Source organism: Budorcas taxicolor, chromosome 22, assembly GCF_023091745.1.
Source record: "Budorcas taxicolor isolate Tak-1 chromosome 22, Takin1.1, whole genome shotgun sequence".
In the NCBI taxonomy this organism is placed as follows: domain Eukaryota; kingdom Metazoa; phylum Chordata; class Mammalia; order Artiodactyla; family Bovidae; genus Budorcas; species Budorcas taxicolor.
The window spans coordinates 31,109,762-31,134,285 of NC_068931.1; the positions used below are offsets into that span (position 1 = coordinate 31,109,762).

At 35.3% G+C, this 24,524-nt stretch overlaps 1 protein-coding gene across 1 annotated transcript in view; it reads right to left on the bottom strand.

The window, feature by feature from the left end:
* Nucleotides 1-24,524, bottom strand: part of TAF4B (TATA-box binding protein associated factor 4b) — a 98,623-nt gene that overhangs the window by 8,636 nt on the left and 65,463 nt on the right. The window contains exon 14 of the mRNA XM_052660514.1: nt 13,945-14,055. Within this exon, the coding sequence (XP_052516474.1) occupies nt 13,945-14,055 (111 nt within the window). The remainder of the gene's footprint in view (nt 1-13,944; nt 14,056-24,524) is intronic.

Genomic DNA, 24,524 nt, shown 5'->3' on the forward strand with positions numbered 1-24,524 from the left:
GGCGGCACTAGTGGTAAAGAACCCTGCTGCCAATGCAGGAGACGAAGAGATGCAGGTTTGATCCCTGGGAAGATCCCCTGGAGGAGGGCACAGCAGCCCACTCTAGCATTCTTGCCTGGAGAACCCCACGGACAGAGGACATGACTGAAAGGTCTATAAGGAGGCGAAGAGTCCATGACTGAAGTGACGTAGCCCTAGCCATAAGAAACCAGCTTTAAATAAAGACACAGATAGGTTGGAAGTGAAAGAACGGAGAAACGATAAATCATGCAAATACTAAGCATAAGACGTGCTGGTGTGGTATATGAATTTATCTCAACTAAAAATACAAACAACTGGCACAGTCTGATAAGTCAAATAAACAAGTTAAAGCAAATATTTCAATAACGACTTATATTTACTGTTTTCAAAACTGTCTACAGTTCTTAGTAAAAACTGCGTAGATAGGAATTCAAGAACATACTCTAACTAGGTACTGCTGCAATACTTGAGGCAGATACACTGTTTTCCATGAAAACCTGGGTTTTAACTGACAACATTAATTGAAAATCTGAGCATTTTATTTAGGAATATTTCACAGAGAAATTTAGGGTTATTTTCACTAAGTAAATACTTGTATTACTGTGTTCTCTTTTCTTTATTCTTGTGTTTTTATGTCATTTTCTCTCCTTTACTATCACTTAAAGGGGATTTGAGAAGGATGAAAGATAAATCCATAATGTACAATTCAACTTATTTCACAGGCAGTCCCTGAAGATAGCTGACAAAGAGTCAGCCTTTAAATCTCTGGAAAATTTTAAAGATCCAACTAAAATTCAGATTTATGTTTAAGTCATTTATGACAAAGAGGCAGATTTGTTAATGAAAGTGTGAGCAAAATTAAATGTGAAAAAATATACCTCAAAACATAAAAAGCTTCTTTATCTAAAATGACACGTTCTCAATTCTAATGTATCTACATGATATTTATAGAAACAAATCTGTTGAAATATCTAATTCTGTTTGTCCCCTAGTAGATTTTAAACTGCTGTGTTCCCCAAATCATTTCACGCTTAATATTTTAATTATAATCTACTTACACCCTCAAATCATGAAAACTAGTAAATATGGTAAACAAAATAACATCTATGTAAGATCGCGGAGAAGGCAATAGCAACCCACTCTAGTACTCTTGCCTGGAAAATCCCATGGATGGAGGAGCCTGGTAGGCTGCAGTCCATGGGGTCGCGAAGAGTCAGACACGACTGAGCGACTTCAGTTTCACTTTTCACTTTCATGCATTGGAGAAGGAAATGGCAACCCACTCCAGTACTCTTGCCTGGAGAATCCCAGGGACGGAGGGCCTGGTGGGCTGCCGTCTATGGGGTCGCACGGAGTCAGACACGACTGAAGCGACTTAGCAGCAGCAGCAGCAGCAGCATGTAAGATAGATCATTCAAATACCCTTAAGAATTCAACTCGGTTGTCTGTTTCAAAATACACCCATTTCTAAGGTATGAAAAAAAGTGTCCATAAATAATTTTTAATGCTTAAATAAAATTTTAAAAACCCAAGTATTCTCCTTGTAGGCTATCTTAGAGGTTGACACATTCATGCACCATGTTCCATACATAAATAGAACCTCAACCTTTGAAGAGGGCAGAGAGAAGTGGTATAGATACAATAAATGAAAAGTTGTAGAAACTGGAACATTTTGAAATGTCTGATCACATCTGTTACTAATAAAGGAATGGGAAAATAGGCATTCACGCAGTGGTGGAAACTGGCATAAACTTCTTGGAAAGTAACATGGAAATACCTATTAAATTTAAGATGTGAATATCCTTTGGCCCAGAAGTCCCACTTCTAGAAATCAAGTCTGCAAAATAAATGGGTACATGGTGACAGAGAATGCTAACTATTTATAATAAACAAATGAAAAGATTTTAAATGTCTATCAGTGGATAACAGAATTATAGCACAAAAGTATGTAACCAGCACAGGAAAATGTCCATATACACTGTTTCACAAGTTGTAAAACAGTACTTTTAGGATGATCCCATTATAGTGGTTAAGAGTACAGAGAAACATCAAATTATTTGATATGTATCTGGGGTTCTCCACTTACTAACTACAGAACTCTGCAAAAGTCATCTTCCTTATACCTGAATTTTTTCATTTAGAGAAAGTAATAGTAGAGGAGTTAACAAAAAGACAATACATTCTAAGTCCTTGATAAAGGTAAACTATAGTTATTAATATGCAATTGTGTGTGTGTGTGTGTGTATATATGTATATATATTTGATCGTAGGTGTGGAATTGCCAATACCTGTTAGATTTTCATCTATGAAAATGGCAAGTTGATAGGGTTTAACCTAATATAGGCATGGATATTTCTAGAAAGGGTAACCCAAGAAACATAAAGAGTTGTTTTTAATACTTTTATATCATTTTGACATTTTTCAACGTGATCAGAGTTAACATTCCTTCTCCCAAATAAAAAGCTATTTACTCTAGCAGACACAGGAGACCTCTTTCTTACCCCCTCAATCAATAATGTACCTTTTGATTATACTCTTCTAGAAATTGTGTCCTCTTCATTTCATAAGAAACTTGTACGTACTGGAAAGGATCTTAAGAGATTACATATGTAAGTAAACTCATACTAGTTTAAACAATGGAAGAAAGTTACGACTGAAATCTGTCTAATATTATATTCCAAAGAGCTTTGGTTTTAATAATTCTATGTAACTATCCGTATATAAAGGTGGGTGGGAATTGAGAAGAAAAGTTAAGAAATGAAAACAAAATAACATTTTCTGACAGGTACAAAGAAATCTGTGGGCACTCTGTGTTCGAGATCACAGGCCTAGTGCTTTGAAAGCCCTAGCCTGCTCCATGTTGAAATGATTCTTTTATTTTAAATTTATTTATTTATTTGGCTATGCCAGGTCTTAGTTGTGGCATGTGGGATTTAGTTCCCTGACCAGAGACTGAACCCAAGCCCCCTGCACTGGAAGCTTGGAATCTTAGCTATTGGACTACCAAGGAAATCCCTGAAATGATTCTTAGAAAAGTAATAATTAGGAGAATTAGTAATAAAATCCAGAAATTCACCAACCATCTTCTCTGAAGAAGACAAAGAATGGAACCCATCTCACTCTGCCTCCTGATGTTTCCTGTTATGTGACAGACACACAAAACCACCATAGTTCCATTTGTTCTTGGATAGAACACTTTCTGGTACCATCATTACCTTTCCAGGATGTCCCACCTTTCCCAGACCTCATTTGTGGCTATGAGCAGGAAGTTGCTGCTGAGCCCTTGTTTTAAAAAACAGGTACATCATTACCTGGCACTTAACTAGCTAATTTTCACTTCCTTGAAGGGGCATACCAGCAAGGAACAGAAATAATGGGAGGGGGACAGGAAATACTGTTGTTAGGATTAGCATGGAGGGAAAAAAATGGCTACCTACCACACAGATTTCTTCAGAAACTCGAAGATAGTTCTTGGACTCCACTAAGCTATTCTTTTATTGAATAGGTGCAGGCATCCTAAGACACTGAGGTGTTGTTATTTAGTGTTGCTAAGTCATGTTACTCCTTCCAATCACATGGACTGTAGCCCACCAGGCTCCTCTGTCTATGGGATTGTCCAGGCGAGAATACTGGAGTGGGTCGCTATTTCTTTCTCCAGGGGATCTTCCCAATCCAGGGATCGAACCTGCCTCTCCTACACTGGCAGGTGGATTCTATACCATTGAGCCACGTGGGAAGCTCAAGACACTAAGGATTTAATATCAAATCACGAGGAAAGGCAAATGTTTGTGCCACTATGGTAAATTTTTTCTCAGGTATATTCAAATCAGTATAATGCTCAAGTGATTTCAGGCTGTCTATGAAGTGACTATAATATTTTTTACTTTTCATAAGAATGAAAATTTCAAAATAGTAAGCACTTAATATAAATTTATGAAATTAATGCAAATTATTTCTTCTGAGTTATCTCAAACCTTGTCACATACTTATTATGTAACAGCTCTAGAACATTCTTTCCAAAACAAGGCATTTTATCACTTGTTACATTGCTTCAACCCTGCTTCATAGTACACTGTGATTTTTCTTCAAACAATTTCAGTTTCTTTTCTTAAAAAAGCTTTATTTCCCACTTGATTTTTAAAATTTTATACCAGGTGCCCAAAAAATAAACAGGTGAATTTTCAAGCCTTAAGATATCTTTACTTAAAACAGCTCGGGCCCTAATAATGTACGTTGCCCTTCAGAGGACTAGGCATCTAGCAGAGTAGGGCCACTCTATGTTAAGGGCACCCAGATACAGGCTAAAATAAAAGAAAACATACGGGAAAGATTCTTAAAGTTCTTTTGTTTCCTTTATACCATCATTATTTATTTCTTTACCCTGAGTTTTTTCATTGCTGTTTGCCCATAGTCTTCTGAAAATCCCCTTCCCTCTCCATACCCTGTTCCCCCTCAAATCAAAGTACTCTAATACTTTAAACATCCAATTGGAGCTAAAGAGAAAGGCAGGTTGCTACAATAGATACTATCACAAAACTCTCAAATTCTGTACAAAAAAGTTCTAATAATATCTACAGCAAACTGTTACAAAACACTATTTGAGGTACAGGATTTTTTCAAAAGTTCATCTCTAAATACACATAAAAATTAATACAACTTTCTCAGAAATCACACTTCTATAAGCTATGGCATGAAATATTCTTGCCAATGGAATTCAATACCCTATTTCTCTTTCCCTTTTAACTTTTTTACTTACTGTCATATTCCTAATGCTTAGAACAATTCCTGGCATATAAGCAGGCAAATATCGACTCCAATATTTCTTTTTTAAAAAATTTATTCATTTTTAATTGAAGCATAACTGCTTTATGGTATTGTCAACATACTATTCTAAAATGGTCCTTTCTCACCTTTTTTCCCCTATACATCTACTCACAAAATACTACAATGGGATGATTTCTATTATTAATGTTACAGAGAGGCCATTAACCAATAAATGGCTAAGCATATAGATTTACAGTTCTGCTGTAGAATCATTTTATAGGTTCTGTCCAAATAAAATTTGCTTGGCTAATAATATTTAAAGAATCTTTGGTTTAATAATAGTTACAAGTCTGCTTAAATGATATGCCTTATTTTGAAGGTATACACACTTAAAAAGTGCAATAAAGAAGAAATGAATTTTAGGGATGTACCTTTAATAGCTGGGAGAAATAGCAAAACTGTTATCATTCTCTGACATTCATTTCTGAATTAGAATTCAACTGTGGGGAAAAAAAATATATTTGTCTAAAAGCAATTCTGATTCAATAAAATCTGTATTTATTACTAAGTAAAGTTTCAAAAAAGTCCCTTTTCTTCCCCTAAAATTGTCACAATTTTACAGGGCAGTAGTCTAACCCGTTTCTAGACAGAAAGAGTATACACTTATCTATGTGGCAATAATTTCTTTGCTTTGTTTAGCAAACAAACACTCTTTAAAGAAACACATACTAGGCATATAAATACTATAAGCACCATGTAGTTGATCTGACACTGTAACCACTTAATCTTAAAAGGAATACCAGCATTTTCAAGCCAATGTGTTATAAGGTCAAACAAAATCTATCTTTATTTTCAACAAAATAAATACTGTTATGATGGCTGGATCATTAGTAAGTTAGGTAAACTATCTGAAATTATTGCTAATCGACAAATCAAGGAAGAAGTCAAAAAGGAAATCAAAGGATGCATAGAAACAAATGAAAATGAAAACACAACAACCCAAAACCTATGGAATTCAGTAAAAGCAGTGCTAAGGGGAAGGTTCATAGCAATACAAGCTTACCTCAAGAAACAAGAGAAAAATCAAATAAATAACCTAACTTTACACTTAAAGTAACTAGGAAAAGAAGAAATGAAGAACCCCAGGGTTAGTAGAAGGAAAGAAATCATAAAAATTAGAGCAGAAATAAATGAAAAAGAAATAAAGGAGACTAAAGCAAGAATCAACAAAACTGAAAACTGGTTCTTTGAGAAGATAAATAAAATACGCAAACCACTAGCCATACTCATCAAGAAAAAAAGGGAGAAGAATAAAATAAACAGATTTAGAAATGAAAATGGAGAAATCACAACTGACAACACAGAAATACAAAGGATCATAAGCAACTATATGCCACTAGAACGGACAATTTGGAAGAAATGGACGAATTCTTAGAAAAGTATAACCTTCCAAAACTGAACCAGGAAGAAATAGAAAATCTTAACAGACCTAACACAAGCATGGAAATTCAAACTGTAATCAAAAATCTTTCAACAAACAAAAGCCCAGGACCAGATGGCTTCACAGGTAAATTAGACCAAAAATTTAAAGAGCTAACACCTATCCTACTCAAACTCTTCGAGAAAATTGCAGAGGAAGATAAATGCCCAAACTCATTCTATGAGGCCACCATCACCCTAATACCAAAACCAGACAAAGATGCCACAAAAAAAGAAAACTACAGGCCAATATCACTGATGAACATAGATGTAAAAATCCTCAACAAAATTCTAGTAAACAGAATCTAACAACACATTAAAAAGATCATACATCATGATCAAGTGGGCTTAATCCCAGGGATGCAAGGATTCTTCAAGATTTGCAAAGCAATCAATGTGATATATACACCATATAAAGAAATTGAAAGATAAAACCCATATGAATACTTCAATAGATGCAGAGAAAGCCTTTAACAAAATTCAACATCCATTTATGATAAAAACTCTCCAGAAAGCAGGCATAGAAGGAACATACTTCAACATAATAAAAGTCATATATGATAAATCCACAGCAAACATTACCCTCAATGGTGAAAATTTGAAAGCATTTCCCCTAAAATCAGGAACAAGACAAGGGTGCCCACTCTCACCACTACTATTCAACATAGTTTTGGTAGTTTTAGCCATAGCAATCAGAGAAGAAAAAGAAATAAAAGGAATCCAGATTGGAAAAGAAGTAAAACTCTCATTGTTTGCAGATGACATGATCCTCTACATAGAAAACCCTAAAGACAACACCAGAAAATTACTAGAGCTAATCAATGAATATAGTAAAGTTGCAGGATATAAAATTAATACTAAGAAATGCCTTGCATTCCTATACACTAACAATGAGAAACCAGAAAGCAAAATTAAGGAAGCAATCCCACTCACCATTGAGATGAAAAGAATAAAATACTTAGGAATAAATCTACTGAAAGAAACAAAAGACCTATATATAGAAAACTATAAAATACTGATGAAAGAAATCAAAGATGACACAAATTAATGGAGAAATATACCATGTTCATGGATCAGAAGAATCAATGAGTATACTACCCAAAGCAATCTACAGATTCAGTGCAATCCCTATCAAGCTCCCAATGGAACTAGGACAAATAATTTCACAATTTGTATGGAAATACAAAAAACCTTGAATAGCCAAAGCAATCTTGAGAAAGAAGAATGGAACTAGAGGAATTAGCCTGCCTGACTTCAGGCTCTACTACAAAGCTATGATCATCAAGACAGTATGGTTCTGGCACAAAGACAGAAATAAAGATCAATGGAACAAAACAGAAAGCCCAGAGATAAATCCACGCACCTATGGACACCTTATCTTTGACAAAGGAGGCAAGAATATACAATGGAGAAAAGACAATCTCTTTAGGAAGTGGTGCTGGGAAAACTGGTCAACCACCTGTAAAAGAATGAAACTAGAACACTTTCTAATACCATACACAAAAATAAACTCAAAATGGATTAAAGATAGAAACCTAAGACCAGAAACTATAAAACTCCTAGAGGAAAACATAGGTAAAACACTTTCTGACATAAATTACAGCAAGTACCTCTATGACCCACCTCCCAGAGTAATGGAAATAAAAGCAAAAATAAACAAATGGGACCGAATTAAACCTAAAAGCTTTTGCACAACAAAGGAAACCATAAGCAAGGTGAAAAGACAGCCTTCAGAATGGGAGAAAATAATAGCAAATGAAGCAACTGACAAATAATTAATCTCAAAAATATATGAGCAGCTTGTTCAGCTCAATACCAGAAAAATAAACGACCCAATCAAAAAATGGGCGTAAGAACTAAACAGATATTTCTTCAAAGAAGACATCTGTATAGATGGCTAACAAACATATGAAAAGCTACTCAACATCACTCATTATCAGAGAAATGCAAATCAAAACCACAATGAGGAACCATCTCATGCTGGTCAGAACAGCTGCTATCAAAAAGTCTACAAACAATAAATGCTGGAGAGAGTGTGGAAAAAAGGGAACCCTCTTGTACTGTTGTTGGGAATGCAAACTAGTACAGCCACTATGGAGAACAGTGTGGAGATTCCTTAAAAAACTGGAAATAGAACTGCCATACAACCCAGCAATCCCACTGCTGGGCATACACACGAAGGAAACCAGAATTGAAAGAAACACGTGTACCCCAATGTTCATCGCAGCACTGTTTATAATAGCTAGGACATGGAAGCAACCTAGATGTTTATTAGCAGACGAATGGATAAGAAAGCTGTGGTACATATACACATTGGAATATTAGTCAGCTATTAAAAAGAAAGCATTTGAATCAGTTCTAATGAGGTAGATGAAACTGGAGCCTATTAAACAGAGTGAAGTAGTCAGCAAGAAAAACACCAATACAGAATATTGACACCTATATATCAATTTAGAAAGATGGCAATGATGACCCTATACGCGGGACAGCAAAACAGACAGTGATATAAAGAACAGACTTTTGGACTCTGTTTGGAGAAAGCAAGGGTGGGATGATTTGAGAGAATAGCACTGAGACATTTATATTATCATATGTGAAACAGATGATCAGTCCAAGTTTGATGCATGAAACAGGGCACTCAAAGCCAGTGCACTGGGACAACCCAGAGGGATGGGATGGGGAGGGAGAAGGAAGGGGGGTTTGGGATGGGGGACACATGTACACCCATGGCTGATTCATGTCAATATATGGCAAAAACCACCACAATACTGTAAAGTAATTAGCCTCCAACTAATATAAATAAATAATTTTTTTTAAAGTATTGCTAATCCAAAAAAAAGATTCTTTCTAATCCAAGGACCTAAAATTAATGGAGGAAGTAAAGTTATTCATGACTTAACATTCCAAAGACATCACCTAAGCAATATACATACAAAACACACACATGCAAACATTCTAAATCTTTAAGTAGGTTCTAGATTACTGCATAGGTATCCATACAATCTATATTAATCTAAGAACTAATTTCATACACTTATCTTCTTATATATAATTTCAATGCACAGAAGTAAATTAAGGAGAAACTAAATACTCCAAAGTAGCAAATTTTAACAGTTCCCCTCTCTTAGACACAATAGGCTTATGGAATAGTTGGTTCTAAATGATAATTGGTGCTTGTTGCTTTTTGCCAGAGTAACACCTGGAGACAGTGGCTGATGCTATTCAACTTTAGCAAGACTTCTAAGAATATTAAATGTAAATCTACATAGAGGATAGTTATATAAATTATACAATTAGAAAGATTTTTGAAGGATAAGAGGGAGTTTGCATAACAGAAAAAAATTCTAAAGGAAGAAGGTCTAAAACAAATTTCTCCAAATTTATTTTTGTTGATTTGTTATCAGCAAAAATGATAAGCTATGAATGCTGAATGTTCTAAGTTTAATTCTCCGAAATTTATAGTTTTAAAAATTGCCACCACTTTATGCAGTGTTCCAAACTGAAAGCTCTCCTCTTCAGTACTAGAAAAACCTGCATTTGAGCCAAGGATTTACTCCTCAAAGAGCAAGACTCCACCTCACTCCCCTCTGGGATTTTATGCTTATTCCAGCAAATTCAGACCAAACAGGTGCCATTTCAGGTTTCCATCTATAAAGAAAGAGGCAGACAATAAGTAGACCCTCAATTTTTAGGTACAGAGTAATAAAAATATAAATGGTTTAAAATATCAATTTTGTGATATTTGTGAGAATAAAAAATTCAAATTGTTAAAGGGTTTTTAACAATCTGATTCATGCAATTTAAGTGACTAGAGGGGCAAATCAATCAGCAGTTTATGTAAACACTGAAAGAGCATATAGGAGGGTTCTCTCCAGTTTCCCATTTTTCAAAGAAAATTGCCTTTAAAGTTAAAACACCATGAATACAAATCAACACAAAAAAAGAGGTTTTCAGCTAATTTCAAAATAAAGATTGTACTAAAATGTCACCAGCTCATTAAAGAAATGGACATTTTCAATTCAGGTTGGATTACTTAATGTACTGGCTGTTTACAGTTCAGAAAAAGTCTGACAACGATCTAAGTTAAAAATACAGGAATAAAGGGGAAAATATATATGCTTAAATTCTCAAAACTGAAGAAGCACCAAGCAAACAAATACTTCAATATATTTATAGCCAAGTTAGAACATATATCTGTTCTGAAATTTAAAAATTAAATTAAAATTTTAAATTTAATTTAAATTTCCATCAAATTAATAAAAATTAAATAAATTTCCATTTTAATACTGATATCTGTTCTGAAATTTAAAAATTAAATTAAAATTTTAAATTTAATTTAAATTTCCATCAAATTAATAAAAATTAAATAAATTTCCATTTTAATACTGATATAAACTGATTTTTTTAAAAATCACCATTCTGAATATCAATAGTACATTTCATTTCTGCCCCCTGTAACCTACAGACTTTCTCAGATTTAAACATACAATAAATGAAAAGTAGTTTATAATCTTTGATTATTAGAAACCAGGGAATCTTTAATGTTTCTGAGATTTGTGACAAACTCAAATGACACATAAAAATGAAGCTTTGAAAAAATTAATCAAAAAGTAGGGCAGGAACTCAGACATTCCTGTATCTTTCTCAAAGGAGTTATAATATTATAAAGAATAACTATGTGGATGAAGAAATTTACAAATAACTGTTCCTGCCAAAAAGAAAAAAGTATGCTAACGAGGCCATATTTATAGGAATGTACTTAATGATGAAATAGCATGCCCCACTTTTAATAAAATATTTGCACACATTTATATACAAATAGATCAATAATAAAGGACAGTGGGTCATCCTGTGGTAGAGAAGTTGGAACATAAAAATTTCTACTGGACTAGTTTTACCATATTTTAAAAATATACTAGTATTTGGAACCTCGAGGTCACAAAAAGACAAATACTGTATGATTCATTCCACTTACATGAGGAATCTAAGTAGTCAAATTCACAGAATCAAAGCAGAGTATTGCTTACCAGGGTCTGGGAAAGTGGAAGATGGGGAGTTGTTAATGGGTATTGAGTTTCAGTTTTGCGAGATGAAAAAGTTCTGGGGGTGTGGGGCCCAGCAACGTGAATATGCTTAACATCACTGATCTGTGCACTTAAAAATGGTTGAGATGGTTAAGAAAAAAGATTCGGCAGCAATACATAAATAATCATAAACAGGTATAAATAATCTATAAACAGTAGACTGGTCCCATGCACTTCTATGCAGCTACTAGTCACATGTGCCTATTAAAATTTACATTAACTTTTTAAAGTTAAAATTTCATTTCCTCAATCACAGTAGCCACAGCCCAACTGCTAAACAGCTGTTGGGTAGCTGTTGAGGGCAGCTCAGACTCGGTAAGTGTTCATCACAGGAAGTTCTATTAGATAGCACTGGGTCAGACTCAAATACATATGGGAATCTGTATTTGACACAAAACTGTCTGTGATAAAGGTGGCACAACAAATTGGTGGGGAAAGAATTATTGAGGAAACAGTTGGGACAGACAGTCTGCTCGTCTGGACAACGAGGAGGGAGAAAGGGAGTAAAGCTAACGGCAGATCTCACCTATTATTCCAGGCAAATTCTGAATGAGTCAGAGATTTATACTTTAAAGCTGAAATGATAAGAGGACTAACTTGTAAGTCTAATTATTAAGAAAGGGCTTTCCAAACACAATGGAATTCGAGAAGGACAAAAGAAAACGACCGTTTTTTTTTTAATTTAACAAAATACAAACTTTCATATGAATAAAGCCCAGACAAACTGAAAGAAAAGTGAAGCGGGGTGTGGAGTGTTCCATTTTTAAAAATCTATTAAAAAACATAACATGAGGGGTAGAAAATAAATTGAAAGTGTCAATATACCCATGAAAAAATTGCTCAGTTTCACTTGGAATTTAAACACTATTAAAAATTGCATTTCCAATCATCAGATGGAAAAGATAATCCCCAGGATTAATGACTGTGTGGAAAAACAGGCATGAATGGATGCAAAACTTCATACAAATCATTCAGGGGGCAATTTAAAAATATTTATCAAAAATGAAAAGCAACAAATAATTTATGGGTAAAATGATATTGAATCTAGGATTGTGTTGAAAATAACCAGAGGAGTAAAAATCTTACCTTCTTGGTGCAGATATAAATAAAACAAAATTTGGCATAAAATGATAGTAGTTGCATAGGCATGGTAAGTATGTAGGGGATTCATTATACTACTCTATCTTTGAATATGTTTGAATTTTTCCAAAGTTGTTCCTTTCGTGCACTCTTTAACCCAGGAATTTCATTTTTAGGAATTCAGCTTATAGATACACTGAACAAGCACAACAGTGGAAGTACAAGGACACTCTCTGAGGTAATAGAAGCATCCGGAAACAACCTAAATTTCCATTAAAGAATCAGCTGAATAAATTGTTTATCTAAACACGGTGATGTAACATACCTTTAAAAAATATGGAGGTAAATTATATGAGAGAGATTATGGAAAAGGGGAAAAGTATCAAGAGCAGAACAATAGATACAATTTGATTGCATTTGGTAGAAACAAAATCAAATGTGAATCTGTGAAGGCACATGAGATATACGTCCATATGCATAATAAATTCTATGGATATGTGAAAATCTGAAAGGTGGGTACATCTGGTTGTGCAGGGGATGGGGGACTAAAATCTGGGAGGAGGAAACTCATCTTTTTCAAACATTTTTATACTGTGAATTTTTTTGCATGAGAACGTAATATTCCATTACATTTTTATTAATAAAAAGAACTAGACTTTTAAAATCTTTCCTCTATAGAGATGACTATCATTCATCAGGAACTGTTAATGTTTTGGGTCAGCTGGGAAGAGCTTGTCCCAGATCACATTTAAGTTTTATAGAGCAGAACAGAGAAGCCACAGTTTCTCTATTACTGACCCAACTCAGGGCTCTTTCTCACTCTTGTATCTTAGCCCCAATGACCAATCTGAAAATCTAGCATTATAGATTAATTAATCTAGAATAATTGCTCTAAAGATGTAAGTAAGATCCTTCCTTGGTGTTAATCAAATAATTAATGATATTTATTGAATATATATTAATATGTACCTGGTCCTGTGGAAGATTCAAAGGAAAAGGATTACAGTCTTGCTCAAGAAGTTCATAATCTCTCATAATAAACCAAAGAGAAAATATTCATGTGAGGAGCAGAGAACGGTTACTGCCATGCAAACACATTACATGCAGAGAAAAAGAGAAGTTAGTGTGGGTATGCAGAATCAGGGTCATGGTAGAAAAAAGAGGGCAGACTTGATCTTAACAGATGAGCTGGATTTAGACACCCAGCGAGGAGAAAATTATATTAAACTGCCTGGAAGAATGTACAGGAAAAAACCAAGATAGTGAAACTCAGTATGACCAGTGGTGGGGGACGGGAAGAAGTATAAAACAAGTAGTAAGTTGGAGGAAAGTTCAAGGTGATACATATTTTTAAGAACAAGCAAAAATTAAGATTTTATGAAATAGGCAAAGGAGAGCTTTAACAAGCATTTGGCAGCAACAGTGTGCACGGTAGAGTAAATTATCTGCATTCTTTGCTTCCTTTAGGCCTGCTTTTCTGACATGACAAATAAAAGGACAAACGTTGTTTCCATACCTCACTTCCAGACCCGGACTCTAGTGGTCTCTTCTTTCTTGGTCCAATAGCTGCAAGAGCTGTGAGATTAGCATCTCTCTGCTGTATCTGTGCGAGCTCCAACTGTTGTAACTGGAAGACAGAATTAAAAAAAAAAATCGGTGTTTACACACAGCCATGCTCAGGGACAGGGGAGCCTGCTGGGCTGCCGTCTATGGGGTTCGAGTGGAGTCGGACACGACTGAAGCGACTTGGCAGCAGCAGCAGCATGCTCAGAGAGGGGAAAGAAACTGACCACTAAGCCCACTTCTCTGTTCTTTCCCAAATACGTGACAGTGCAAAATAAATATCAGATCAAAATAAATAACAGATTTCCCTAACAGCCAAGTGTATATTCTGATTCCTTTCCTCTGATAAACTCCTTAGTCCTGAATCTCTAAACAGAAGAGGCAGAATTTAGGTAAGGAAGAAGTATAGAATAGAACAGAAGAAAGACATCTTAGAGCTTAATCTCTCCTTAAGTTTAAGCACAGATAAGAAATGCCTATCGAGTAAGTTGAACCATAAATTGGACTGAAAGCGGCCAAACTACAGTCAAACTTTTCAGATTAAAAGTGAATTACAGTTGACCCTTGAACAATGAATGTGGGGTTAGAGGTGCTGACTACCTATGCAGCAGAAAATTTACAAATAACTTATAGGTGGCGTTCCATATACCTTATAACTAACATATAACTAAATTAAGGAATCTGCCTGCGAGCAGGAGACAGGGTTCTAACTCTGGGTCAGGAAGACACCCTGGAGAAGGGAATGGCTCCCCACTCCAGTATTCTTGCCTGGAGAATTCCATGGACAGAGGAGTCTGGCAGGATACAGGCTATGGGGTCGCAAAGAGTTGGACATGACTGAGCAACTAATACACAACACATAATTAAATTTACATACAACTTATAGAGGTTTCTGCATATCTACGTATCCATTAACTCAATGAACTGCAAGTCATGTAGTACTAGGTAGTCAGTGAAAAAAATATACATTTAAGCATAGTTCAAATCTGTGTTGTTCAAAGGTCAACTGTACCTAAAAACAGTTTTATGTATTATAGGAAATAGTTCGTAAATATATCATTTACAAAGCACTTCCTTAAAATTAATTCATTTAACCCTTACAATCACATTGAAAGGTATATATTGTTTTAACAACATGAAAAGTATATATGTACTTTTTTTTTAAACTAAGGGAGACAGTGAGGCTTTAAAGAGGTTGGGAAAACATCATAAAGGTCACACAAATAATAAGTGATTAAAAACAGAACTCAGAGCCATAAAAACCTTTTCAATATATCACATTTTTTATGGATTTACTCTATATTTATCTTCACGTGAAAAATTGAAAGTGAGTCAGTACTGTTTTGATGTACTGCTATCACTATGGTTAACCCAGAATGATGAAATCTACAAGGTATAATTTTTTGATATTTGGGCACTAAGCCGTACCTATCAAAGATGTCCTATTTAGGTAAATAACTTTAATATACTAAAATAGAGAAATAAATGCATGAAACACTGCATCATTTCACCAAGGCAAGTGCCAAACAGTATTCTTTTCAAAAAAAAAAAAAGGTGAAGAAATCAAAATAAAATATCACTACACAGATCCTTGGGCTTTTCCAGAGGAGAAATAATGTTCAATTCCTACCAAAAATCTTGTTACTGTGGAGAAAAAGGGAGAAAGAACTAGGTAGTGATTGCTAGATAAATATTCAAACAAGATCAGACTCCAAGATAGTCAACTGAAGTAACCTACTGGGGAACCATAAATATATCCTGAGAATATTCTTCTAAAAGAGAACTAACCAAATTTTTAACACTAAAAAAAAAAAAAAAAGACCAGATGAAAGCAGGAAAGTTTGGGATGAAGTAGGCCATCTCAGAGAGAGCACTTCAGATTACTTTATAATATCAAAGGAAAGACAAAGAATAAGCCAGGAAGCTATAGGTAACTGAGTCTAACAAAGCAGAAAAGTTTGACTTAACTGAAGAAAGTGAACTAGGAACCACTTCCCTTTTACTCCACAAATTACAGGGCAGAAATCTGCCCTTTAAACTATGTATATATGTATATATAAACTGTTAGAAAACTATTTTGGGGAGTTGTATACTATCTTTTATTGAGGCTGGTCTTTTAAATAAAATATACAGTTTTAGAGTCTGACGCTGTCACAATATAGAACTTCAGGGTAACAAAATACAATTTTAGCGAATCTACCCTGCAGCACAAATCAAACGACCAGCTATATTTTACAGTCTTTCCCTGTAGAGAAATGGTATCTGTAAGACAGTCACATCAGTTTTAAAATTGACCTCTGTCATCATATTCCTCTCCCTATAAAGTAAAATATTTTCTCTCTGCAAATTATACTTTGGTTTTCAGAAATCTCACATACAATGTTTTAGAAAATTTTGCAAAACTCTTAACAAAAATAGAAACTGACCATAGTTTGGTGGGTCCTGTATTTACAATAAACTTTCTTAAACTCAATATATCTTGGCCAGCACAATACACTGTGGATGAAGACATGTAAACTTTCTGTGTGATAAAAGCAGTCACTGATTTAGAGGTTTCCTAGTGGAAACAAGATTGCAAATGACATGATTATTTACACAGAAAATTTCAAGGTAGTTATAAAAAACAAAATTAAAGAACTTCCTAGAACTAATAATGACTTTAAGCAAGGCTACAAGATGCAAGTCAATACACGCAATAATCACATTTCTAAATACCATTAAGGTAAAGTCAGAAACTTAAATTTTTTTAAAATGCCACTTAAAATAACTTCCCTGAATGAAATAAGTGTAAATCTAATACATACAGATACTTGTACGCTATAAACCACAAGAAGCAGATGAAAGAAATAAAAGAAAAAAAAAGATAAATGGAGAGATACACTGTGTTCATGGACTGTAAGATTTAACAATTCATGGATTGTAAGAAACAGTAAAGGTTCCATTCTCTCCAAACTGACCTTCAGACAACATAATTCCAATAAAAAATTTTTTTGTAGATATGTATGAGTTGATAGTAAAATTTATATGGAAAGTGAAGCCAGAAGCTAAATCAATTTTTTGGGGGGACAACAGGGAACAAAATTGGAATAATTACACCATTCAATTTTAAGAATTACTTATATAAGGCTATAGTAACCAAAATAATGCGGCATTGACAAAGGAATGGGCACAGATTAATGAGACAGGATAGGGAATCGAGAAACAGATTCACATAAACATGGCCAGTTTATTTTTGACCAAGGTGAAAAACAACTCAATTGAGAAAGCAGTTATTTCAACAAATTGAGCAACTGACCATTCATAGGCAAAAAAAAAAAAAAAAAGAATCTTGAACCTCACACATTATACAAAAATTAACCTCAAAATGTAAGCTCTAAATTTTTAACAAAAAGCATAAGGAAAAGCTTTCATGACTTATGGCCCAGCAAAGAATTTTCGGCCATTGACAGCCAAAGCAGGTCTAGTTTTTTTTTTTTTTTTACATATTTGATTTCATAAAAATTAAAAACTTTTGCTTTGTAAAAGACAGTTAATAGAATGAAAGGATACACTACTTTTCTCTTCAATCTATATGCTTTTTCTTTTTTTGCCTTATTGTACTAGCAATATAATGTTTCCTAATCTTTAGAAGATAGCATTCAGACTTTTGATCATTAAGAATGGTATTAGTGGGAGGGTTTTAACAGAGGTCCTATATCAGACTGAGGAAGTCCCTTCTATTTCTAGATTGCTTAGAGTTTTATTAATAATGCATGGTGAAATCTGCAAACATAGTTCGGCCTCAGCTGATATGGTCACATGGTTTTTCTTTCTTAGACAATTACTATGTTCAGTTCAGTTGCTCAGTCATGTCCGACTCTTTGCGACCCCATGAACTGCAGCACACCAGGCCTCCCTGTCCATCACCAACTCCCAGAGTCCACCCAAACCCATGCCCATTGAGTTGGTGATGCCATCCAACCATCTCATTCTCTGTTGTCCCCTTCTCCTCCTGCCCTCAATCTTTCCCAGCATCAGGGTCTTTTCCAATGAGTCAACTCTTCGCATGAGGTGGCCAAAGTATTGGAGTTTCAGCTTTAGCATCATTCCTTCCAATGAACACCCAGGACTGATCTCCTTTAGAATGGACTGGTTGGATCTCCTTGCAGTCCAAGGGATTCTCAAGAATCTTCTCCAACACCACAGTTCAAAAGCATCAATTCTTTGGTGCTCAGCTTTCTTCACAGTCCAACTCTCACATCCATACATGACCACAGGAAAACCATACCCTTGACTAGATGGACCTTTATTGGCAAAGGAATGTCTCTGCTTTTGAATATGCTGTCTAGGTTGGTCATAACTTTTCTTCCAAGGAGTAAGCGTCTTTTAATTTCATGGCTGCAGTCACCATCTGTAGTGATTTTGGAGCCCAGAAAAATAAAGTCGGCCACTCTTTCCACTGTTTCCCCATCTATTTCCCATGAAGTGATGGGACCGGATGCCATGATCTTAGTTTTCTGAATGTTGAGCTTTAAGCCAACTTTCTCACTCTCCTCTTTCACTTTCATCAAGAGGCTTTTTAGTTCTTCTTCACTTTCTGCCATAAGGGTGGTGTCATCTGCATATCTGAGGTTATTGATATTTCTCCCAGCAATCTTGATTCTAGCTTGTGCTTCCTCCAGACCAGCGTTTCTCATGATATACTCTGCATTTAAGTTAAATAAGCAAGGTGACAACATATAGCCTTGATGTACTCCTTTTCCTATTTGGAACCAGTCTGTTGTTCCATGTCCAGTTCTAACTGTTGCTTCCTGACCTGCATACAGGTTTCTCAAGAGGCAGGTCAGATGGTCTGGTATTCCCATCTCTTGAAGAATTTTCCACAGTTTATTGTGATCCACACAGTCAAAGCCTTTGGCATACTAATTTTTGAATACTGAACCAGCTTTGCCTTCCTGGGATAAACTCTTCTTGGTCAAGATGTATTATTTTTAGGTATCACTGGATTTGACTTGCTAATATTTTGGTGAAGATGTTTACACTTATGTTCATGAGACATACTGATCTATACTGTTGGCTGGTATGCAGATTAGGTCAGGGTCACATATGATAAGCGTGTAGCTCGAGTGGGAACAAGAAATAAACAGAAGAATATGGGGTTGCTTTCCTGAGCTCCTCCCTTTCTACCTCCTCTTCCCAGTAATTCTTGGTTCCTTGGGGCTCACTCCTCTTTTTGCCTCTCTGGCTACAAAGCTGGGGCTTTAGTTACTCCTCTTGGCCATGTAGTTCTGTGACTGTGTCCAAGTCTAGGATCAAGCAGCAAGCATGAAAACAGAAACCGAATTAGAATTAGAGGAGCTATCTTGCTAGTTAGCCTTTATAATTCAACCTCACCCTTCAGGAAAATAGTATATTCCACATAATCTCAACTGGACACTTCCCCCCCTTACACTCAAACACAGTTCTTGATATACTGTTGAAAAGAAATACAATGTACTATATTGATATGGACTTACAGAACTTTTTTCCCAGTTCTTACTCTTATATTCTTTTTTTATTCTCAACCTCTAAGGAAACCACTCCCACAACACACATATACAAAATTGGTATGTTAGTTAGTTTTTGGAAACAGACATCCATGGTCAATCTCAGGCTTATATTTAAAAGCCTGATGGCATCTTTCTTAAAGGTCTCCATAGCTAATGTTTTTAAGCTACTGGTTTTCCCTCTAATACCTCACCTTTCCCTAAATGATGACAGTTCTGTAATACAAGCAGAGTATGTATTGTTATATTCATTTTAAATACAAGAAAATGGGTAAGTTCAAAGAGGTCAAGTGATTTTCCCACAGAGAAATCGAGACAGTGGTAGACTGAATCTAGCATCCAAGACTCCTGACTCCTATCTCAATGCTCCCTCCGCTATAATACATACATTTTCCTACAAAAGGAAAACATGTCTCTCAAGACACACAGATCCCATATTCAAAATTAAAGATGCATACTCCCTTCTGAAGAAGCTCTAAATAAAAAAATGTCTTTTTTTTACGTACACCAATCCAGAGATACAACCAATAAAGGTCTCTTGTGAAAATATCCATTAAAAAACCTACTGTAGCTTTCCTGTGTCCAAAAAGAACTAAGTGAATGGTAACTGGATGGGGACTGAACTATGCCAATTCAAGATGCCAATTCTCAGATTCCCCAAATCATAGTATTTACTTTAACCTTCTGTAACTATATAGTCAATGGAAAAAGAAAAGTTATAGATTTCAAAGGTCACCTTCTTTCTCCTCCTGGACCAAGGATTGTAAGTGTGGTCTCCAGAGCAGCAACAGCAATTGCAAAATCAGTGGAAATTGGTCAGAAGTGTGAATTCTCATGCTTCACCCAGGCCTGCTGTATCACAGGTGCCTGGGACCCAGCAATCTGTGTTTTAACGAGTCCTCCAGATAATTCTTATGTATACCTAAGTTTGAGAACCACTTAGACTACCAGTGCTTGGAAACATGGCAATTCTGTTTCTCTGCTGTGTATACAAGTTCTTTATAACTTGTCCTTTTAAGAACACCTTCTCCATACTACATTAATTTGATTGCTAGAATGTACTTTTAATGACAAATTTCATTTTGCCCTGTTCAGTGTTCCATGAATTTTTACTCCTGTAGAACTAGCATAAAGTTTAAACACAAGTTGCTATAATTTAACAGTTAGCCTTTACCATCACATTTCATTGACTCCATATCTTTTAAAATTTCATTATAAAAAAGTCCCTTACCCTTCTTGTATCTAAATAATATATTTTCTAATCAGTAATGAGTCTTATGAGTCACTATTCTATTTATTGTACAATAATGTTTTATGGAGAATTATATTTCTTATAGTTCTTATATCTTATACAAACAAAAATCCCAAGTACTTCAGGCTACTGTTATGCATTTTAATCATTTAATACTTATTTTTGTAGTTTCTAGAGGTAGTACGGTAAAACTAATGTGCCAGTGGCTACATGTCTTGCATTCCTTTTTCTTTCTTCTATTGTCTGATAACAAATGAAAATGGGAATGCTAGGAATTGTTATAAAGAAAATGAGTTCTTTGTCTCACTCTGCACAGAGGTACTGAATTCACATTCCCACAAGGGAAAGAAGATATTTAAAGGGAAATAAGGATCACAATATATATAACAAATGTTTAAGGAGTCAGGGTGTTTGAACTCCAAGGTCAGATGGCGTGTTCCATAGAATTCTGGATAATGTGGTAAGAAAGGAAAACACTAAAGGCTAGATGGTAATACAGGACACACAGTACACATTTCAGACAAGTCTGCAGATGCACTGAACAAAAATGCCCCTGCTTGTTTGAAGTCACAATCTGGCAATTAGTAATCTATTTAAGACCTTTCACAAATGGACAGTGAAATGGAAGAATGTTAGTACTTACATTTTAGTAAAAGTATCTAAGGGAATAAAAAAGCCATCTCAATTTAAAAGTGGCCATATTTAAAATATAAAGTTGCAATAAAGAGAGAAGACATGTATAATGATGTTTTTCTAGGAAAAAATAGAAAACAGGAAAAAGATGGCCCCAAAGTTGGAATCAGAATTCAAGAGGGAAGGGATATAGGGATATATGTATTCTTATGGCTGATTTGCATTGTTGTATGGCAGACACCCACACAACACTGTAAAGCAACTATCCTCCAATAAAAATAAATTTAAAGAAAGTTTGATATCCACAGACATTTTAGCCAGACAACAAGGTTTTCAAATAGACAGATAACCTGTCAGGTCAATAAGAATAGAATGTATCAGGAGCTACTTCACTGGATTGAGATTAAGCTGAAGGCAAACCCAAAGGCAGCCTACTTTATTTTTACTTGGCTGTACTGGATCTTACTTGGGGCATATGAGATCTAGTTTCCCCAACCAGGGCTCGATCCCAGGCCCCTGGCAATGGGAGCGTAGGTTCTTAGCTACTGGACCACCAGGGAAGTACCCAGTTTACTTTTTTTTAACGTGCTGAATGAGAATGACAAAATTGGAAGACATCAACAGGAAGGATGAAAAGAAATTAGACATCTTTATAGAAACCTGCTCAATTGAACACAGTTTGTCAAGAAGGAATGCATAGATTCTAAAACAGTATTAGAGACAAGAAAACCAAGGGGAGAAATGACCAAGATCACAAGTCTAGCCCTTAACAACTAAAAGCAATCATGGAGTATAAGCCTATGTACAAAGGGGACTCAAGCTGTGATTTAATATTTATATGACAGACATCATTGCTAAAACATTTCTCAGGATCAATAAAGCCTACAGCTTCTTTAAATAGTTCTTTGGAGTTTTATATTTGTAAGATACGGTCATTAATATATTTCCTGTGCCCAGCTTGGTAGGTAGGTAATTACCTGGAAAAGGAGAGCAAACCAGTTTTAATTGAGAAATTGGAAAGCATCTGTACCAATTTTCATGACTGGACAGTGAAAACTTCCTAAACAGCCAAATACCAAAACATTACAAACCAAAGCTTTATAGTTTATACCAATGTGATAACAATTAGCATATTCCAAGTGATAACCTTACAAATTACCATGTAACAATTCAACTCTATCAGACAGGGTCAATGATTATTGCAACCAAACAAAATACGGTGTTTTGCTATATTTAAAATGGATAAACAACAAGGACCTAGTGAAGAGCACATGGAGCTCTGTTATGTGGCAGCCTTGATGTAAGGGGAGTTGGGGGAAAATGGATACATGTTTATGTATAGCTGAGTCCCTTTGCTGTCCACTGAAACTATCACAACATTGTTAACTGGCTATATCACCAATACAAAATGAAAGTTTTTTCTTAAAAAAATATGGTATATTTGATTCTAAACTAGAGGCCCTAAGAATATTAGTTATCAAGAGCTCTAGGGGCAAAGGGATGACAAAAATGACAATATTTTACTTTCATTAAACATTTGCAATGAATACAGGGTGGCCCTGTTCTTGGAACTGAGCCAATGTATTTGATTCTTTTTTTAATCAAAGAGGATTTAGAATAGGAAGCAACCAGAAAACTTTCCAAATATTTTGGAAAGAAAATATATGGTCTTTTAAATCTTGCTAGGAAAAAGAAATAAATGGAGCTGCAAAAAGAGTGGGGAGAAAAAAGAACAGGTTTGCCACCACCTGCTCTCATGGAGAACTTTTTTCCCCTTCATATTTGCTCTTAGACCTTTTTTTGAAAAATCCTATCCAACTATTCATCCCTCAGGGAATTTAAAACACACACACACACACTCATACACACACACAATTAAAAGAACAACCAACCAACCAACCAAAACCATTCCATATAAACCTGAAGGAAAATTTAATCTAATCATCCAGATGTTCGAAGGTTTATGAAGGAAGAATAGACAGGATAAGGCCTTTAATGATAAAAGGGTAAGCTTTCTGATACATATTTTCCAAAAGTGGCTGGAATTGGAAGCAAGATAAGCATCTAATCAGTCCTAATGAAAACAAAGAGGACCACTCATGATTCAAAGCAACCACAGAGTGCCCATCCCCACATAATCCACCATCAAGCCAGGCTTACTCAAAGGGTATAGGTATAGTTCTTGTGGTTCCTTTTCTCAGGTGATATTTTTAGGTTAATTTTCCACTGGAAAGAAATGAGTACCAGAAATCTTTTTGTTGTTGAAATAAAATGATTCTGGTTTCAAATCATTTTTAATGTCCTCCTTTCATAGTTCTCTTCACCCTAATCCAGAAACTCCTCCATCCAGAGTTCAGGTTTTCTTCCTTTTCTGTTTTAGTGAAAACACACCACATTGATCGTAAGGATCTTACTAGATTTCCGTTTGTTTTGCCTCAGCTCCTACATTAATCCAAACAATAAGGGCCCTTAAAACATTCATAAATAACCTGCTGCTGCTGGCACCTAGGAGCCGAGTGCAGCAATGTTAAGCAACAACAAATTTCATAGTTCAAGAGGCACAGTTAAGGAAAAAGGTTGCTCAGGAAATCACTCTTATTTAGCACAAAGATCCTTAAAAATTGCATGAAATCAGTCAAGTAACTATAGAAACCAATTTCTTCAGCTCCATATCACACGTCTCACACCTCAATTGTCTTTATTATCGTCTGCTGTCAGATCCTTAATCAGAAATGTGAACAGGCTTGATGATTTATTCAGCAGGGAAAAGAATCTGTAGGTCAAGTGAAAAATTTCACACACACACACACACACCCACCCACCCTTCCACACACACTCCATCTTCAACCTTAGGTACTTTCATTTCCTTCTGTTCTCAGCAGCTCTGGGGGCAACTCCAGTGAGATCCAATATTAAGGCTCAATTAAAATAAGCTCCAATTAGTGGAGCTTTTTTCTCTGGGGCTAGAAAAGTCAGGAAATGGATATTGGGAAATGTAAAAAGTCAGCTACTGAGAGGAGGCTGCAGACATAAATGAACTTATTTGTTGATTTCTACAGTTGCTATGCAGAGGCCTCTGGGAGTAAAAGCTTAACCAGTCTAAGCTATAAACTAAAACCCCTG